Source organism: Ixodes scapularis, unplaced genomic scaffold, assembly GCF_016920785.2.
Source record: "Ixodes scapularis isolate PalLabHiFi unplaced genomic scaffold, ASM1692078v2 PGA_scaffold0__279_contigs__length_252992795, whole genome shotgun sequence".
Lineage (NCBI taxonomy): Eukaryota > Metazoa > Arthropoda > Arachnida > Ixodida > Ixodidae > Ixodes > Ixodes scapularis.
In genome coordinates, this window is record NW_024609835.1 from 156,338,826 (window position 1) to 156,358,851 (window position 20,026).

Sequence of the window (20,026 nt, forward strand, 5' to 3'; positions counted from 1 at the left end):
AGGCGCTTGCAAAATTCGTCGAAAACTCTAAAAAAAAAAGAAAATATGTTTGGCATAACTGTCCGTAGAGACATGTTTTGGGGATTTTTGTGCTATATATAATTTTAAATCTTCTGTTGCTGGATTATATTTACATAAAATTACCCCTAAAACTTAAAAAGGATATCTAACTAAGAGTTTGGGATCGAGCTCGAACGAAAGATATCACCTATGATTATCGTTAAAACCACCGCCGTCCTTACCCACTTATTTGGGATTTTATTCCTTGAAGACTTAGCCATTGAATTTTATGCAGTCCACGTCACAACATTTAAAATAAAATAAAAAAATAAAAATGCAATTATGTCCCACTGCTTCAATCCATATTCTAATTCCCTTGTTTGTTTATTGGTGCATTCATACGTTGCAGACATTTTACAATAAATAATTATCGATATAACATTACTAGGCGCCAAGATATAGAGTAATGGCATAAATTAAGGAGGTGAACTATAATAACTCGATTATTGTTTCTGTAGTTGCAGGTTAAATACAGTACAAGAACCTTCAAATAACGTATACTATATTTGTATTTCCAAGATGCGGACCCGCACACTTCGAGGCTGGCATGAAAAGCATTTTTCGAAACAATTGTTTAAACAATTACTCACATTTTGATCATATTCTACGGTATGAGAAAAAGGAAAGGTTAAGCACTGATACAGCACTTTAACAAACATTTTAGGTTTGTTTGTTTTTTACAATGCATTGCTGATTTATTGCAACAATCACTGCTGATCACATTGACATAAGGGAAGCTTCACTCCGTTGAATTTAATCAGTTCTGAAATTCTTACTTGGAGGCATAAGATACGTACTTTATGCATAACGGCCCTAATTTTTTATCGTGTCGTCTGCAGAATATTTTTAAGCGCATGGAAACACGATCCATGAAAATTCTTATGTTCGCGTAAAGAGAGTACAAAAAGATATAAACCTTCAATTAAAAAATAAATGCACTTTGTATTTCAAGAAGCACATAAAGTAGCAAAATTAGAGCTGTATAAATAAATTAATCTGCCCATTGCATTTTAATATAGCCCTGGCAATTGACTATCCTTTAGTGACAGATTACTGCATGTACTAAGTTTAAAGCCCCATGAATAATTAACCATTTGTATGACTGAACATTTTTAGGGAACAAGGTAATCGGTCAAAAATTGCTTTTTTTACCTAGGCTTCTGCAGTTTTGACAACAAGATGCTTAATATACTAGAGGAAATTCGCACCTTAATGGCAGAAGATTCATCTCGGGATTGTAAGTGGCCCGCTATCAGGTAGACGTCATCTCATAAACAATCTAGCAAATAATGTCCCTGCATTTATTTATATCAAGTTTAGGAAATTAGACATATGGTATAGTGGGAATTAAACCAGTATTTTCGTTTAAGATCACTTTTGTTCTTGAGGAACAGCTTAGATTAATCCATGGGTTGTCAATGTATTGCAGTACATAATTCCCAAACAAACAATATTATTTGTTAACCCCCCCTTATTGAGCAAGAAAAACGCTTATTAAGAAAACCCTTATTTAAAGGGTCTTCCTAATAAGCTTTCTAATCGGTATACAGTATCGTTTCATCGTCGTTAGACGCGGCGCCGCATGCCCTTCACAGTATGGGCGATTTCTCTTTTTGCGGCGCCGTGGCTCTCATGAACTATATATATATATATATATATATATATATATATATATATATATATACATACATTAGTTATGTGGATGTAAAATAAAAGTTCCGGTTCTCCTTCTGATCGTGGTTGTGAATTGTCCTGCAGCTCTCAACCTTCGGAGGAAACTCAAGAAGGAGCAGCCTGTCCTGGTCTACACAAACGAATCAGAAATAACGACAGTGAAGCTGGAAGGTAAGTTCAATCGTTTTTGTGTATTTTACTTAATTTGGCTCGAAACGCGCGATGCCTCGCGTTGCTTGGTGTTAAGAGCTTTGTAGTGTGCTGCTTTGAAAAAGAGTTTAATAATAACATCTCTTAGTGCGGATGCACAGTAGTCATACATTTTACCTGTTTTAGCTTCTTAATAACTAACAGAAAAAAAAAAACGAAACTTCAGTTGGGTAAACAAGGCGTTATGGTAACTTTAATTTCTTCTGTGCTGTTTGTCCCGCAAAGGTTTGGGCTACTTAAACAAATCACGTGTCACCCAATACTTTCATATGTGGGAAAATCTTTGCCGGTGAATGTTACAGCTCGCGGCTGAAATTCTCACCGGTAAAAGGCAAAAGAGTGTCAGTTGCTCATTCAGGCTAAGTTAGTTGAACACGAAGAATATTTTTTTGTTTATCAGATACCTTTTTCCCTGCTGTAGGAAGCAGTCTCGTATTTAGTTTATTTGGTGGTTTCCCCAAAATGCACAAATAATATTTAAAAAGTTTTAGCCTGAAGTCTCTTTAAAAAAATGGTACAGCACGTTGACGTTTCCCTCGGAGATGACTTTTATTGTTGTTTAATATTTAATATCTAAATAAACACCGCGACCTGGACAATGTACAACCAGTAGCTCATCATAATTAAATATTACTGCCGAAATAAATATCGAGAAACTCGTATAAAATAATGGAGAAGAAACGCACTCAGCTACACCGAAAAAAGGCCCGCCTGAGCGCGGAACAATGGTAAAATGCTAATTTTGTAAGAAATTTTCCTCTCGAATTCACCACCGTACAGGAGCAAAAAAAATGAACAGTGTCTTAAAAAACACAGATCAAACTCAAAAGAAGGGGCAAGACAGGACATGCCGCATCCCGTTTACTCCTTCATTTGTCTTGCCCGCGAATCCAGTAGTCATCTTGATGGAGATAAAAGCACACTCACGATTCTTTACGGTTTAAAAAAACAAAACAAAAACCCTTCTGTGCGTAATTATTACTCTGTGTATTTGCGAAGAGTGACAAAGACCCTACAGCGTTCGGTGTTCTACAATCAGTCACCTTCAGACTATTCAAAACGGTTTAGAAGTTGTTTCTCAACAGATATGCACTTTTGTTCGTTCGATACTTCATTTCACTTTTAAGTGCGAGCGCAGCCGACAATACCACCCGGTAAAGCCGACCATGCCAAAAAAAAAAGTTCACCGTCATGGCGCTCATAGTTTTAGCATAGGTTTGCCATCGGGGACTAAACCAATCGGGCGCGGGAATAAAAGTCGCAGGATCGCGGCGCCCTCATTGCGCGCAATATTGGTTCAGTTGGTGATAGATTCGCTCCGTCTAATCGTGGCGTCGGCTACGGTAGGACTTAAAGTAAACCCAAGTATGTAGCCACCTGTTGTAATACGAGGAATTGCTAATAAATAAAGAAACTTATCTAAAAAGAAACTCATTTAAGAACAAAAATAACGAAATTGCAATGTTGACGAAGTACACGTATGTGTATACGAGGAGTGTCTGTTAAATGAAGATACTCATATTTAAAAAAATAATAAAAATAAATATTTACTTACAATTTACGCAATTGGAATGTAGTCTCGTTCTGTCTCCCTACACCGCTTCGTGGGAATCATCCATTGCTCAAAGCGGTGCTGTAAGGCATCTAGTGATATAAGCCATTCGTCAAATCGGTCGCTGGACGACCAGCAACCTTGGGTTTTTAGACATGAGGAAGATACATAGAAAGGGGAATCATGTCTAATTACCGTTACCAACACGCTCGTTTTGTACTTAACTTGGGTTTTATTTTCGCATTGAATTGGGGGTGGTGGGATGCGCCACGTACACTCTGAGAAATGCCTGCGCGTCTACTTACCCGCACAACATCCAAGAAGCCAATCTCTGCGATCTACGAAATCAGCTAAGAGAATAATGAGGCGGAACATCCGTTTGGACCTAAAAATGAAATCTGCGCTACGGCATTACGCAATACAAAGCGTCATGCTTGCATTGCGTAATGCCATAGCACAGACATAATTTTTGAGGTCTAAACATATGTTCCGCCTCATCATTCGCTGAGCTGATTTCGTAGAAAGCACGGATTGGCTCTTCGAGTGTTTTGCGGGTAAGTAGACGCGCAGGCATTTTTTTAGAGAGTACAGGCGTTACCGGATCTTTTTTTAGACTATCAGTGATTATAGGGATAGTGCAACGCCGAAATAAAAGATTACATCGCACGCTGCCTTCACCAACGTGGAGCCTCGGCGCTAAGTTTCCTCTTAAAATGACCTGCACGCACACTGCTTCATCGTGATGCTAAACATCACACAAGTAGCGCGGCTCTGTAGGCCGAAATGTGGTTTTTGTCTGGGAATTTTATGGCCTTAAAATGGCCGAAAAAACCTATGCAGAGCTGAGTTTGACCTTCCTTGGCCAGAGTATGGGTATCTTGTGCCTAACTCACCAAACAAATGTCGAAGTTTTGCTTCACTTCTGGTAGTTTCGATGTCATCTGGCACCTTTGAGCTTAAATAGCCAAACAAATAGTTCAGGAGTAAGGTCTTACTCCAGGTTGTTTGGGTTTCAAGTGGTGCAACTTTGTGCCTACCTCACCAAATAAATGTCAAAGCTTTGCTTCACTTCTGGTAAATTGGATGTCATCTGGCACCTTTGGGCTTAAATAGCCAAACAAGTTTAGGAGTAAGGTTTTACTCCAGGTTGTTTGGGTTTCAAGTGGTGCAACTTTGTGCCTACCTCACCAAACAAATGTCAAAGTTTCGCTTCACCTTTGGTAGTTTGAATGTCATCTGGCACCTTTGGCTTAAATAGCCAGACAACTAGTTCAGAAGTACGGTTTTACTTCAGGTGGTTTGGATTTCAAACGGTGCAATTTTGTGCCTACCTCACCAAAAAATGTCAAAGTTTTGCTTCACTTCTGGTAGTTTGTATGTCATCTGGCACTTTTGGGCTTAAATAGCCAAACAACTACTTCACGAGTAAGGTTTTACGCCACGTTGTTTGGGTTTCAAGTGGTGCAACTTTGTGCCTACCTCACCAAACAAATGTCAAAGTTTTGCTTCACCTTTGGTAGTTTGAATGTCATCTGGCACCTTTGGCTTAAATAGCCAAACAACTAGTTCAGGAGTACGGTTTTACTTCAGGTGGTTTGGATTTCAAATGGTGCAACTTTGTGCCTACCTCACCAAACAAATGTAAAAGTTTTGCTTCACTTCTGGTAGTTTGTATGTCATCTGGCACCTTTGGGCTTAAATAGCCAAACAACTACTTCACGAGTAAGATTTTAATGCAGGTTGTTTGGGTTTCAAGTGGTGCAACTCTGTGCCTACCTCACCAAACAAATGTCACAGTTCTGCTTCGCTTCTGCTAGTTTGGAGGTTATCTGGTACCTTTGGGCTTAAATAGCCAAATAACTAGTTTAGGAATAAGGTTTTACTCCAGGTTGTTTGGGTTTCAAGTGGTGCAACTTTGGGCCTGAATAGACCTTTTTCAAGAAGGGTTCTGCAAATGCGCAGGACTTCATCCCGGAAAGGCTAAAGCGCTAACTTCAGTTCGGCGTCCGGAAGAACGGCTGCACTACCTCGCCTGCCTCTCTCGCGAACTCGGATCAGCCGCAGAAGAAGCGGGAACGGTGTCGCAGCTCCTATTTCAACCATTACTCTAAGTTTGAGTTTTAGCCAATTGGTGTCGTGTTCATGTGAAGAAAGGTCCATTGCTACTTGAAAAAAGCAAGTGACAGATTTAGGCTTTGTAGCTGGTAAGTCGCCTGTCATCTCGTATCATTGGCTCAAGTCTAACACTTCAAATATTATACAAGTAAAAAAGTTATAGAAACGAAAAAAAAGTACACACAAACAAACGTTAGAAAGCAAAACCGTATCAGGGCCAAGGTAGGCTCCTAGGATTGCCAAGCTTGTATAAAGTTGGGCGTTTTTCTGTCGTGCTATACCCGGGCAGTCGATGAGCTTTATTGTATTATTGGCGTGGTAACAAGCCGTCCATATCCTATTGCTCCAAAGAAACTGCTTCACTATTGGAGCGCTATACACCTTGCTTGCCTTCCTGATTAAACCGATAAGAAATAAGGATCGAATAGCGCTTTGAGTGCACCCCTGAGTAGCATTCATGCATGCACGCACTTCCGAGACATTGAGGTGTTCCGTACCTCCGATGGCAATAAACACTTCCGTCCTATGCGGAAGTATTTATTGTTCCGCATAGAAGTAGTTCGTCTGCTTCGTTTGCAGGGGTTTCGGTGACGTCAAACAGACGCCGAGCTCTTCTTGGCTCTGGTTGAAGGATAGTGGCTAGACCTCAAAGTCAGCTGTCTTGAGGCCTACCCACTCTCCTTCAGTACGCGCCACTCAAAACTCGGCGTTCCGACGTCACCACAACCCCTGCGAAAGAAGCAGACCAACTTGCGCTCCCAATGCAATCCACCATAGTCGCTGACAGTGCAAGAAACGCCGGGCGTGGCGAGTCCTAAGCATTTCATTATCCCTCCGCAGCCAACGCGCAGCGCAAGTTCGTCTGCTTCTTGCACACAGGCTGCGATCACGTCAGAAGGCCAAATTTATTTATTTCATTTATTTATTTCAATACCCTCAAGGCCCGAGGGCATTACAGAGGGGAAAGACAAGTAACAAAACATAATACAAAAATGAGAATAAATAAAAAAATTTAGCAAGAAAAAAAGAGCAGTTAGGGTGCCTGCTGACAAAAATGGCTGGTTAATGCAGTCTTAAAAGAATCAAATGATGATATAGATATTAAAGATGCGGGAAGGTAGTTCCACTCGGGTGATGACCTGGGAAAAAAAGAGTCGAGGTAGGCGGAGGTGGAACACTGGGGGAATTCCAACTTTATACTGATGATCAAGGCGTAAGGAGATGTGCGGGGGAAGGAGAATAAGTTTTCCTTTTAGAGTAAGGATAAAGTAGTAAATTTTATGAAAAACCGATAGACGAGATACTTTACAGCGCAGAGAAAGAAGGGGTAAAGATAAGTTAGATTTCATAGATGACACACTGGCTGAACGATGATAATTACAATAGATAAACCGCGCCACGGTTCTGGATGGCTTCAATTTTAGATACGAGCCTGGTGTAACCGGGATCCCAGATTGCTGCAGCGTACTCCAAATGAGAGCGTACAAGGGTTTTGAATAAAAGTAATGTCAGTGACATTGATGCTAAAGTAAAATTCCGTTTTAAGTAAACGAGCATGGAGTTAGCGTTAGCAGTGATTTGATCAATGTGAACGTTCCATGACATGTTATCTGTAATATGAACTCCAAGATTTGTAGGAAGCTACGATTTCCAAGGGAGAGGTACCAAGGGTGTATGAAAGTGCTGATGAGTTACGTCGAGATACACGCATCACTTTGCATTTGTTAATGTTGAGAAACATACACCACGTGTTGCACCAGTCCAGAACAGTGTCTAAGTCAGTCTGAAGAAGTTGAAGATCGGGATTATTAGTGATTTCGCGATAGATGACACAGTCATCCGCAAAGAGACTGACAAAGGAAGACATATTCTGAGGTAAGTCATTTATGTAGGTTAGAAATAGTAGAGGACCTAAGACGGACCCCTGTGGGACGCCTGAGGTGACGGAACTGAGGTGAGAATTTGCTTCATTAGTCAAGACAAATTGAGATAGATTTGTTAGAAAGTTTCTAATCCACAATAAAACGGTTGGGTCAAGGTTAAGTTTACTAAATTTGAGGAGTAGAAGCTTGTGGGAAACTGTCAAATGATTTGCTAAAATCAAGAAAAACGCAGTCAACCTGGCATCCACGATCTAGAATAGAAAGTAGGTCGTTAGTAAAAGACAGCAGTTGAGTTTCGCACGAAAGAAGTTTACGAAAGCCGTGCTGAGAAGGAGTGAAAAAAAGAATTATTATCTAGAAAGTTAACAAGGTGCGAGTAAATGACAGGCCCCATAATTTTGCCGGGTCTACAAGTAAGGGAGATAGGTCGGTGGTTATGGGGACTAGGTTCGTCGCCTGATTTGTGAAATAGAACCATTTTTCCTATTTTTCAGTCATCGGGAAGTGTAGAGCAGTACAGCGATTGATCAAAAATTTTGCACAGGAAAATAGAGCTATATACATTAGTTTTTTGCAGCAACGTAGATGTAATGTTGTCGACACCAGAAGATGATGATGAGTTTAGATTTTTATTAGCTTAACTATGCCGTCAAAACTAAAAACTGATGAGCCCATGACAGAAAGCTGTAGGAAGGGCACATTGGGAGACAACAATCAAAATCATACGAAAAGGTATTACCAAAAGTGTCATTTAGAACATTGGCACACTGACTGCTTGGTATGACACCACCATCTAAACCTGTAAGTGATATGACTGACTCTTTAGATCCATTCACAACATTCCCGAATTGTTTAGCATTTTTAACAGCATTCAAGGTAAGGTATGATTGCAAAAAGTTAGTTTTGCCTTAGTAATTGCTGCCTTATATGCTTCAGCGGCGCAGTGGTAAGCATCCAAACGTTCATCACGGTCGGAATGCTTTGCAGAACGAAAAAGACGTTTCTTCCTACACTCAAAAAAAAAGAAAAGCCCGTGCGTCTGCTTTCCCGCACAACAGCCAGAGAGCCAATCACCGCAACTTACGGAAGCAGCTCAGCTAATGATAATGCCGAAACATATGTTTAGACCAAAAAACGCAGTCTGAGTTGTGACATTAAGCAATGCATGTGTGACGTTTTGCATTGCTTAATGTCACTACTCAGACAGCGTTTTTTGGTCTAAACCAAGGGTCTCAAACACGCGGCCCGCGACTCGCTGGGACGGGGCCCGCAGGCAATCGATTACGAGTCCCAATTTTTTTATTTAAGTCAAGGCTAGGTGGCGCATGCTACCGCCCAGTATAAAGAAAACAGCCAGTATCCATCCATGCCTCCATCCATCCTATGTCTTAAAGGGGAACTCCGCCGATTTCTTCATGGTCCCCGATTTGCTTGAAATTTTGCTAAACTCGCCAAACAACATCGCCAAAATAGTATCCCAAATATTAGGTCAAAATAATTTTTTTTTCACGAAGTTATTGAATTTACAATTTTGGTCCTCACCGTGTTTTTCAAACTGAAAGTCTCTACTGGCAACAATGAAAAAGTGACGTCATTGGAAGTGCAGGGGTTCACTCTTTGGACTGTAGAATTTGTTCCCAACTGATTTGAAGCAGTTTCATGGTGTCAAATGAATGCTTTGGAAGCTCGCTCCTGTCCCCGCGCTCCATCACGGAACAAATGATTGACATATTCTATTTTTTAGACTGCTCGCCCGACTGGCAAGCTGACCTTCCAATGACGTCACGGCCCTGAAAAGGGCGGGTATATTTGAATGTTTGATTTTGCATGATTTTCATTTGCCGATTTCGCAATAACTATTAAGAATTTCACGATACTAAATAGCATACCAGAAAGGGTAAAAGCCGGGGAGTCAGAAAATATAGTTAGTTGAGGTAGCTCAAAAATCGGCGGAGTACCCCTTTAAGCGCTAGAAATTACATATGCTATATATCATCTCGCCGATTCACTTTCGCTCGCAAAAAGCTTTACTTGTTTAACGTATTCACATTGTTTCTACTTATATGCTTTCATATGCCCTTCGTTTCGCTTTGTTTCTTGCTTCTCAGCTTTTTGTAGTGTACAATTCTGCTACTAGGCTGTAAGCGCGAGATATTCGTTAAAGGATGCATCTCGGCAGCTCGAACTCTCGATCAGCAGGAACAACTACCAAAGATAAGGGCAGAAGGTCAAAACTCTCGCCTTCAGCAAAAGAAAAAGAAAAAAAAAAGGAAAAACGTCATTAAAAGACAAGCACTTCTTCAGGGTGTTGGAATCAAAATCGCCAGGAAAGCAAGGTACTGTCATATGAATTTATTGTTTTTTAGAGACATACGGAGCTTGGGTAATTGATGAATGAATTGAGCAATGGGAACTACAGTTTACTTGCTTTCTTGTTCTTTTAGAAATAAATGCCAGCATGTTGGCGGGGCGGTGTCATTCTAATTCTTGTTATCACACAAGGTCAGGGCCCAAAGTATAAAATCAAATCTAAATTTGTCACTGGCAAACTGAGTTCACAAAAAGCATAGAGCACGAGGGTTCTTCTAAATATTTAACCCCCCCCCCCCCCCCCCTCTAACCTTGGCCCTCGGCCTTTCCAGTGTGGGCTTTCTGGCCCCCACACTCAAACGAGTTTGAGACCCCTAGATATTTCGCCTTTGTCATTCGCTGAGTTGCTTCCGTAAGTTGCGGTGATTGGCTCTCCGAGTGTTGTGCACAAAAATAGACGCACAAATGTTTTTTAAAGTGTAGTAGACAAACCTTAAGTGTAACATTCTACCATTGGCCGATCGGAAAAAAAAATTTCTATTGGCTGATCGAAAAAAAATAGTAAGTAGATTTAAAGGCATCAAGAATTGAGGTCTACTCACTACCCTTTCAATGAAATCCAATCAAAGCTCGGCGTCGTTCTGACGTCACCGCAACTCCTGCGCCAAAAGCAGACGACTTTTTCTCCGCATTCGGATTGCAGTAAATGACAATAAGATCGCCAACGAATGAATCACGAGGCAAGAAGCGTGCGCATAATTATTGACGCCCGGCATTTACAAGATATCTGTCACTATAATAATCGTCGCGAATAATTTAACACTCAACCGCGCAGCTTCTTGCTAACGAATATTGTCGATAAAAAAATAACAGTGTTTGTGTAGGCGAGCTGGTGGGGTAAATAATCATAATGTAACACCTGACTCTGTCAAACGAAACAAATATTTTATGCATCACAGTCTCAGGTGTCACAAAACAAAAGTTGCTCGCTCACCTCGCGACCACAAGATCATCGTTGCTGCCGTGTGGGTGTTAGTACTGCCTTCTAAAAAAAAGTTTCCACACCACACACCAGGACCCCACCCCCAATGAACTCTCAAGCGGTGGAAACCGCGGAAAAGAAAAAAAGAAAAAGACAGAGCTCAAAAGCTGCACCAACCTCGCAGAAATTTCCACTTGGCGTACACGTTACCGTCCGTCTTAATGAAGAGCCCCGGGGGAATCCGCGAAATCCAATTAATTCCCCACCCTCAGTCTTTTCTGCGCGAGGGCCACCAATTCGCCCTCGAAGCAAATGGACGAATCTTGTACAGGAGCCCTGACTCCACAGTTTAACCGAAAGCGATATAAAAGAGATGTGCTGGCATCGGATGTTATTTTATCCTGGCCCTCCTATAGGTGAGCGGAGGTGAAACTCCGAGGACGACTGCACTCCTTATTCGATCCTAAAGAAAGCCGGATATCGTAAGGTTGAAGTGGTTAGCGATTGCCATGTGACGTGTCTGTTTTCAGTCGTGCGTATCTGCGATTAAAAAGATAAAATCGAAAGATCACTACACAGCGCGTCGTGGAATGTGATGGCGATTGTGAATTCTCCAAAATTAATCAAAGGTACTCTAAAAAATGTCGGCTTGTCTACTTATCCGCAAAACACTCAGAGGCGATCTTTGTGATCTTAGAAATCAGCTAAGCGAATGATGAGGCAGCACATCTTTTTAGACCTCAAAATTAAGTCTGCGCTGTGACATCACGCAATGCGAGCATGACGCTTAACGTCATGCTTGCATCGCATATATATAGGTGAAGTAGGGTAAATGTAACACAATGGACCGGGAAAAGCTAATAAGTCAAAGATGCGTACTGTCAGAATCACTAATACGAAGTTTATTACGACATTTTGAGCGATGACCGCTCTTCATTGGATGAAGCGCGGTACCCGCTCGAAACGTCGTAAGAAACTTCGTATTAGTAACTCCGACAGTACGCATCTTTGACTTGTATAAATATATATATATATGCATGCATATAGTGTTTTGTTTTCTATAAGTGGCACTTGAACAGCCTCGATTTCATATCTAAACTTTGTTTCGAAAACGTATCATTATTGTTTAGCATCATTGCATGTTCAAGTAATGTGTGCATTGAGATTTTCATGGGTATATTACATTATTCGGTGACCAGTTCAATAAAAGCAATCAGTTGGAGCCGCAATATTTTTTTGTCCGCAGGAACAAGTTAAGTGGCCAGCATAATTGCTGACGTATCAAACAACTTTAAATCTGTACCTAATATGTAAAGTATGCAGAAGAGTGATGTTACTTTGGAGTAAAAGTAAAAACCTACAAAAGTTTACCGCTTTGAACCGGACCAGTTGCTATCGAATCGTGACAAGACGTCGTTAGCTGACCACAATTCGTTTTCAAAAGACTGAGGGTCTCATGAGCGAAGCCTACATTGCAAAAAAAACTTTGCGAATCCTACCCCTTAGCAAGGTTCTTACCCCCCTACGTAACAGAGGTGTAGACCCTTACGCACATACTCTTACTCCCGTTCATGCGAATCGCCTCGCAACAGCCGGCGCATATAAGATAGTGGGCCCGCAAGCCAAATTTGACCCGGGTGCCGGGGTTCAGGACCCCTGGTGTAAACCAAACAGTCCGTCCGCAACCACGATCTCCAAGGAGAGCGCACACACACAAACCCACCGACAAGAGAAAGAAAAAGGAAACATTTCAGGAAGATAAACAATTAGACGGGTCGTTCGTATCCGTCGCGCCAATTTTCCCCTTTGTTTTGAGAAAATAGAAGTAGGCGGCTTTCTTCGGAAACCTATTGTGAGCAAGCGCGGAATTTGCGCTGCCTTTTAGAAACATGGGAGTCTTGTCGGTGAAAGACGGCCGAAGTTTAACGTTCATGCGGGATCAATGTAAAGTCTGGGCTGGCACAAAAAAAAAAAAAAAAAAAGAAAACGAAAACAAGCTAGAGGAACGAAGCGAATACCAGAAAAGGAAGCGTATTGCGGACAGGAACAGCCTTTTGTAGGAACATGAGGGATATGTTTGAAGAGGAAAGATTAAAAATATCATGTCCGAATTTCGCCATTCTCCGCATCTTTGTGCGAACCAAACCAATTTTAGTGTTTCTTTTTCTAGGGGGCGGGGAGGGAGGGGAGGGAGGGGAGGGAGGAGGAGGAGGGAGGGAGGGAGGGGGGCGTCCAGCAATATAAAAAGAAGGAATATCAGACATAAAAAAGGAGACGAACATGTACTAAATTCCATTCGAAAAGATTGTGCCCAAACGTCCGGGCGTGCAGAATAAATAACACTTCCGTGCAGCCACCGTTTTCTCATAACGCATGGCTTGACCATCGCCAATGTGGAAACTAGGAACAACCCCAGGCCAGGTTTTCACCTTTTCTTATTTATATCACGGTCTTTCTCCCTCCAGCCTCCCTCTCCCCTCCTGTTGTCTTTTCATTTCGCCGCAATACCTCGCGTCTGCCGTGTTTGCTCAGGCGTCAGCCACTCGCTCGTACCCCGCATTAAGCCAGCTCGACGGCCGTGTCCATCACCCTCCTTTGGACTGCTCAATTTCAGGCCCTCAGAAAATAAAACGTTCCCGTGCATTCTACTTTTCCGTAAAACACTCGGATAGCCAATCACTGCAACCTACGTTGAATGAGGAAAACAAAATATGTTAAGAGCTAAAACCGAATTCTGTGACGGGGCACTAAGACATGGCCCCCGTGCGTCTATTTGACTACTTTCCAGAAAAATACTCATCTATACGAAGAAAAAAAGAAACATCCAGCGACTAACAAGCCCCAGGAGTTTTTTTGTTTTGTTTTTATTGTAGGTGCGTATTTTAAGACGTTTACCACATTTACCACGCGAATTTACCAATGGGCAGTTATTTCTGGGATATATTGGCAGGAATCGTCCGCACTTCAGAAACTGCGATGAGCGCAGTATACTCAGCGTAAGGCACATGTATAGTGGCGCCCTTTGAAAAATCTACATGACGCAAACAAACAGGGTTCGAGGTAAACAGGCTGCTGAATGTGTGCTTGTGAGTAAGGACAAAATATATATTCGGCTGTTTTTGATGTAACCATCGCCATTCTGATTATGGACATAATTCAGTCGCCCCAGCAATGTGTGTGCATGAATCTACACGTAGTGCAATGCGCGCGGACCCTAATGTTACTTCTTTCTTTCTTTTTTACATTCCAGCGCTGTTCTGCTCTATCATTTTTTTGTACATTGCATCATTTTGAAGCTTTGTTTTCGCAGCTATGAGAACATTCAGCAAAACAAAGCCTTTGAAACTGCCAACGCATTTCAAAGAAATAAGAACAAGTTACGCTCAATCTACGCATAGCCAAGGGCATCAGCCGCGAAACTCGGTTGCTCTCTACTGTCGGAGCAAAGAACAAAAACAAAAAGACAAGAATAAGTGTTAAAGCGTTCTCGGAAACCATTTGTTGGAGGGATCACAATGTGCTCGGGCGATGCACGAACGCAAAAATGGGGCTTCATCCATAAAGCGAGCACAAGGACATTACGCATTCAGTGCCGTTCAAGATAGAAACGCATCTGCGTAAGCACCCCGAACAAATCGAGCAGTAGAACGTTTCTCTTCCCGTCTACGTTTGGAACCCAAGACAAAGAAGGAGACAGAGACAGAGACAAGTTCCCTATTTCAAAGTAAGTGAACCATGCTGAACGGAGGGTGTTCTGATGCCTGATCCTCGTGCCGGTCATTATCCAGAGTCAGTTCAGATACTGCGTGGTTACTTCGCGCTAGAACGGCCCTCCAGAGCGTGATAGCCTCGATGAGCCTCGTATAGCTACCAAAAACCAAAGCAGAAACAATAGCTTTGAATCTTTAACGTCGGTATACGCTAAATAAAATATTAAAAAAAAAACAACAACAGAAGTTTCATTGTTTCAGAATTTAATGGAATGCCCCCTTTAGCCAAAATGTTTGAACAAGGTACTCTGCTTATTTTTAAAGTAGTGTTTTTTGTGAGTTTAATTTAAGGCTATATCTGTTTGGCCTACGCGAAATAAAGATTGCTGAGCTTTATTTTAAGATAACAAAAATTAAAAACAAAATTTAAGTTATAAATTAAATTCCGATTCATTCTTTATATGTTGAGCTTTTGACGAAGGTATCACAAGTTGCATTTTTTTTTATTTAGACGGCAATGTCGCATTTGTACCCCAGAGGCACCATTCCGCGGGGAATCCGCGTGCCCAAACGCGACTAGGTGGATTTTTTATGCGCCGCAGGAAAATTCACAAGGACGTACGAGATCACAGCCAGCAATATTATGTAGTGTATGAAGCCTGACAACATTTTGTTTTGTCGAATAATTTCTCAGCAAAAACATTTGTTCTTATTAAGAACCAATGTTTTACGGAACGGCGTTCCAAGTAACGGCGTTCCTGGAATGCGTTCTTTTTAGGAGGAACGAAGGAACGCCGCCGTTCCATTTTGCATCGATGAAACTGGAACGGGAACTCGTTACATTTTTACAGGAACGGAAAAAGGAACGGCGCTCAATTGTTTCGTCCCATGGGGTAATTTGTATTCTATTTCTAAGAGGAAAATTTTAAAAAGTATAAAAACCATATCTTTACAAAGAGCAGGGTCTCGTTAAATTTTTGGTTACTTAGGTTTTTTTTTTTGTGTAGTCCTCGCTTGGTAACAGTCGGGTGCAGGAGAGCTAGCGGACATTTATTATTTTTGCAGTGCCCGAGAGTGCGGCACGAAACGCAAAATGTTTAGTCGGAGGAAAAGACACAGAAAGAGGTACATTTCAAACTTAGCCTCTTTCTTTTCTTCTACGAATACTCATACTCCCAGAAATCTAAGGCTGACTATAGCCATCACTGAACTTCCACAAACAGACCTACAGCTACAGAAAAAGGACAGGTTACCTGACATCGAACGCACCCTGTACCCCGAGTATTGGTGACATAAATGATACAATATATTAATCTTTACTTCTCCCCTTGTCCCCAGCCTTCAAACATAACAACGAATCTACACTTCACGGAGAAGGACTTGTATTTTTCAAGACTGGCCTTCAAAAGCCATGCCCTCTTCTTTACTTGATCGTCTTGCGGACGCCAACATCGAGAAACAACCGTTGTTAAGTTCAAACAAGGTACTTTGTTAGATTGAAACGTGTGAGGTTGTCGTAAAAAGCTCGTGCAATGTGGAGTAACAGTATATTTGGCTCGTCTGAATCGCCTATCCCAAACAGGAATATGGTTAAACGCTGAGATTTTTAAAGGTGAATATATCAACAAAAATAACCCCGCTGTCATGTGTCTTCTTCTCCTGTTGCCCTGCAATCACTGCATTCAAATTCGTATGTTGCAATTTAACGGGATAGATAAAAAAGAAACTTTGCTTGATCTAACTAGTTATGGTAATAAAAAAAATGCGAATGTAACGTGTATGTAACGATACATTCCATTTTTTTTAACTGTAACGGGAACGAGTTCCTTTCTTACAGATGGAACTTGTAACGGGTACGCGTTCCGAAAATCAGAAGGATCGAGGAACGAGCTTTCGTTACTTTTTTGAGGAACGTGTACAACACTGTTAAGAACGCCTGCATTTTAGCAAACGTTATTATTGCATACGTCTGAGTAGATACAAGGTTTCAGAACCTCTGTTCGTGCCCTTGACTACCTATATTTCTTAAAAATTTACTTTAACCTGTTTCACATTTTCCGGTGGATAATTTTAATATGCCTATATTAAATAAATATTTATATTCTCCTGAGTTTTGCACTTAAATCCCTCGGATGAGAAACAGAAGAGGTACGACTAACATTTTAAGAAAACAGCCTTGTTACAAATATCCACGGGATATTTGTTATACCTATAGGCTGCTAACTCTCGCTGTGTTTTATCGATCGTGATCTTGCTATACTTTGCATCGTCTTAAGTCCAGACGCAGCTGACGTTACAAGCTCATGGGACCAATCAAGCAGTCTCAAATGTGCTAGTCACTGGGGCTCCCCTGTACATGGTTGGTTCAGCTATAACAGAACACGTACAAAAACGCGAGGAACACCGTATCGGTGCATGTTTGGCGTTTTATCCTTGGTCTCATCAGCTGGTAGCATCGGCTTTGTCGGAACTTAAGGCGAAACGTAGAATAGTCACGCTGTGCTCCTACGGTGGGCAGAGTCGGCAGTGTGTAAGTCCTTCAATTGTAATATGGCAAATTTTTTCAAGAAAGGTTTTAGAAGCCATGCCCTGCACATATGTTCTCAGTTTATGATGATAATCTTCGACCTTTTAAAAGGCGGTAAGACGAATTAACCTGTGAAATAAAATTTTGAAACAGAGTTGATTTTACGTCGAGCTATACCAAAATGGAATATGATTTTATCAAGTTTTAGTAAACGTCTATACTTCGTCTCATCTTACGATGGACTAAAGGCCAAAGCCACGGGCCGCAAGGTCCAATCACGTTGCAAGCTAAAATATGACACGCTTAGCATTGGTTAGGGGTGGACGAATGATCCTCCCAGTTCAAAAGCGCTGCATCTTTTTTATAGCTTCGACACTGCAAAGAGCCTGTATGACATAGCTTTCTTTGCAATGTAAAATTGTTGAGTCACTCAGTGCTATTCAATCCAAACTACCGTCCGCCCCTCCCCATTAGTGATTCGAGACGCGGGTGCCGATACGCGCATCGAAGCGAAATACCACGCAACTTGTAAGTGGCTCGTGATTGGATCTGGCGGTCTGTAGCTTCTGCCTTTAGTCCATCGTATAGGGTGAGACGAAGTATAGTACAATTCGGTATAAAAATGAGTAAGTTATGCGCTGATCTTTAGTCAATCTTGGTGACTTTTATTTTTTTTATATGGTTGAAACGAAATATCCGACAAGATTCAGTAGAAACAACTGCTCAAAGATGACAAACCAGTTGTACATTAATTTGGCAAAGTTTCAGGAATATTTTTTTTGTGTGTTTGGATTATTAATCCACAGTAATATCGTAATAATCGCTACACAACTATGATAAACGTGTGTGGCTTCTGATTTTATTTAAAATATGCATCTGAATAACCTCCTCTCATGGAAATAAATTATAAGCAATACATATTTGTATCTGGTTCTTATTTTTAATACTATTCGGGTGTGTCAAATAAAACTCAAAAAAAGGCCAGTATAATTTAAATTTCAAGTGTTATTGCTGCAGGTCCAAACACTAGTGTTTGGGAAGCTATTTTCTTAGGTTGTGCTTGTTCTATTTGGGTTCCAGCTCGAGTGAATTTCCTGAGTTGATGATTCGTAAAAAAATAAAAATGTAAGCTAATTTATCTCACTGTTATTTGTTCTTTTCCCTCAGTTCCAAGTATAAAAAAAAACTTTTTGCATTTAATGCGTCATTCGCACCCTAACTAAAGCGATGTGTAACGTTTAAGCGTGAAATATATTGTACTACAAAAAACCTCGGTACTTTTCACTCTTGTTGCAAAACAAGAATGCAGCATGTATAAGAGTACTTTGCGCAATCCTTGATCTACATTAAAAACAAATTCTGAGTTATACGGCCAAATAACACGCAGAAATAATTAAAAGCAGCAGCATGGAAGCTTTTTTTTTTTTTTTAAACACGGGGAGAGCTTTTTGTGTCCACTTGCAAACTAAATTTGCTGTTAGTTTTTTTTTTCTTTTTTGTTTGGTTAAAGGAAATTTTGAAGAAACCATGAAACACTATTTTGGTAATTTTTATTTATTAATATTATTCGCACCGAAGCATAATGTAGAGTAACCGCAGCGAAAGGTTCTGTAATATCAAGGCACTTTTTAATTAGCTTCCGCATGCTTATAAAGACAGTAAACGGTGCTGTTGGTGGAGAATTTAATTAATACAGAATTTTTCACTTACTGCGTTTATGATATGCCCATGGCCAGCTTCCTCGTCCACGCAAAAGTATAACCTAACATATTTTTACCGTGTTTTGCAGTTATGTATCCGATTTGAAGATGGCAACGATCGAAAAGCCCTTGGCGAAAAATAATTCACTGGAAATATACTGATTTTACACTTTATGAGACAAATATGTACTCTCGGATAAATAATGCAAAGTATATTTCGATTACATGAATCCTCTATCAAACATCTACTTTGAGTGCGTGCGCACTCAGCGAATATGGCGTTGAAACGTAAAGTGCACTAAGGGCATATGAACACAGAGGGCTCTCAATTCAGGCGCGTTCATAGAGCTAAAGAAGAATGTTGAGCTCAATGAACTGAGTGGTAATATTAATAATGCCCGGGTCAAATCACGTTGATGCTAGGCGCACGCAACTGCCGCGTAGCCGTACAATTGTATTGAATCTAATAAAGGGTCCAAAGCTGGAGCTATTGGGCTCACCTTCTCTTACGCTGACTGAGCAGTGTGGAGCAATAAACCAAGGGTTGTGGAGGAGCCGTAGCCATATTACTATGTGCTCTGTATTATCAAAACCTTATAACTCTCTCTTCTAATTTTTTTTTTCTCTTTGTAGACTGGGTATTATAAAGAGGGGGGGGGGGGGGGTGAGGGGGGCTTTATGTTGAAACTAGGGAAACAATTGTTGGGGCTTCTCTAGGTGGTCTAAATGCTTTCCAAATCTTCCCAATCTTCCCAGCCATATTAAGACGTCCACTGGATAAGAACAGCCTTCTCGTTGTGAATTTTTCGTCAGAAAGTACACATAACTGCTTTAATATTAGGTTCAACACGTGCTACGTCTGTCAAGCTGCAAAAACTTTTTCAACGTGTATGAATATAAACTTTCGTGCTTCATTTGATTCATCACTATGTTTCTAACGGATTCCTGCGTTGCAAGATGTATACGCTAGTGTATGATATGGTAAAACAGTTTCCTCCGTCGCTGGTTCTTGCCGAGCCCACTAGAAAAAATGCCGCCAAATCATTTTTTCGGAGCCGGTACCGACCCTTGCAAAAATGGAATAAATATGTTATTTCAATATTTACGCCGATTTTTTCTTAGCCATATCAGAAAGACAAATGGGTCTAGAGAATACTCTATGATAAGTGTTGTGAAAACGTCAAAGTATAACATACCTGACAGGCTTTTTTTGTTATTGCAAACTTGGGGCAAGATAACCTTTAATTAGGTTGTCTAATATGTACAAGATGCCTCTGGATAGCTTATATATTTAGCTACGCAT

The 20,026-nt window shown here is 40.9% G+C and overlaps 1 protein-coding gene across 1 annotated transcript in view; it reads left to right on the forward strand.

The window, feature by feature from the left end:
• Positions 1 to 20,026, forward strand: part of LOC8051494 (adhesion G-protein coupled receptor D1) — a 215,315-nt gene that overhangs the window by 54,587 nt on the left and 140,702 nt on the right. The window contains exon 5 of the mRNA XM_029995101.4: positions 1,819 to 1,905. Within this exon, the coding sequence (XP_029850961.2) occupies positions 1,819 to 1,905 (87 nt within the window). The remainder of the gene's footprint in view (positions 1 to 1,818; positions 1,906 to 20,026) is intronic.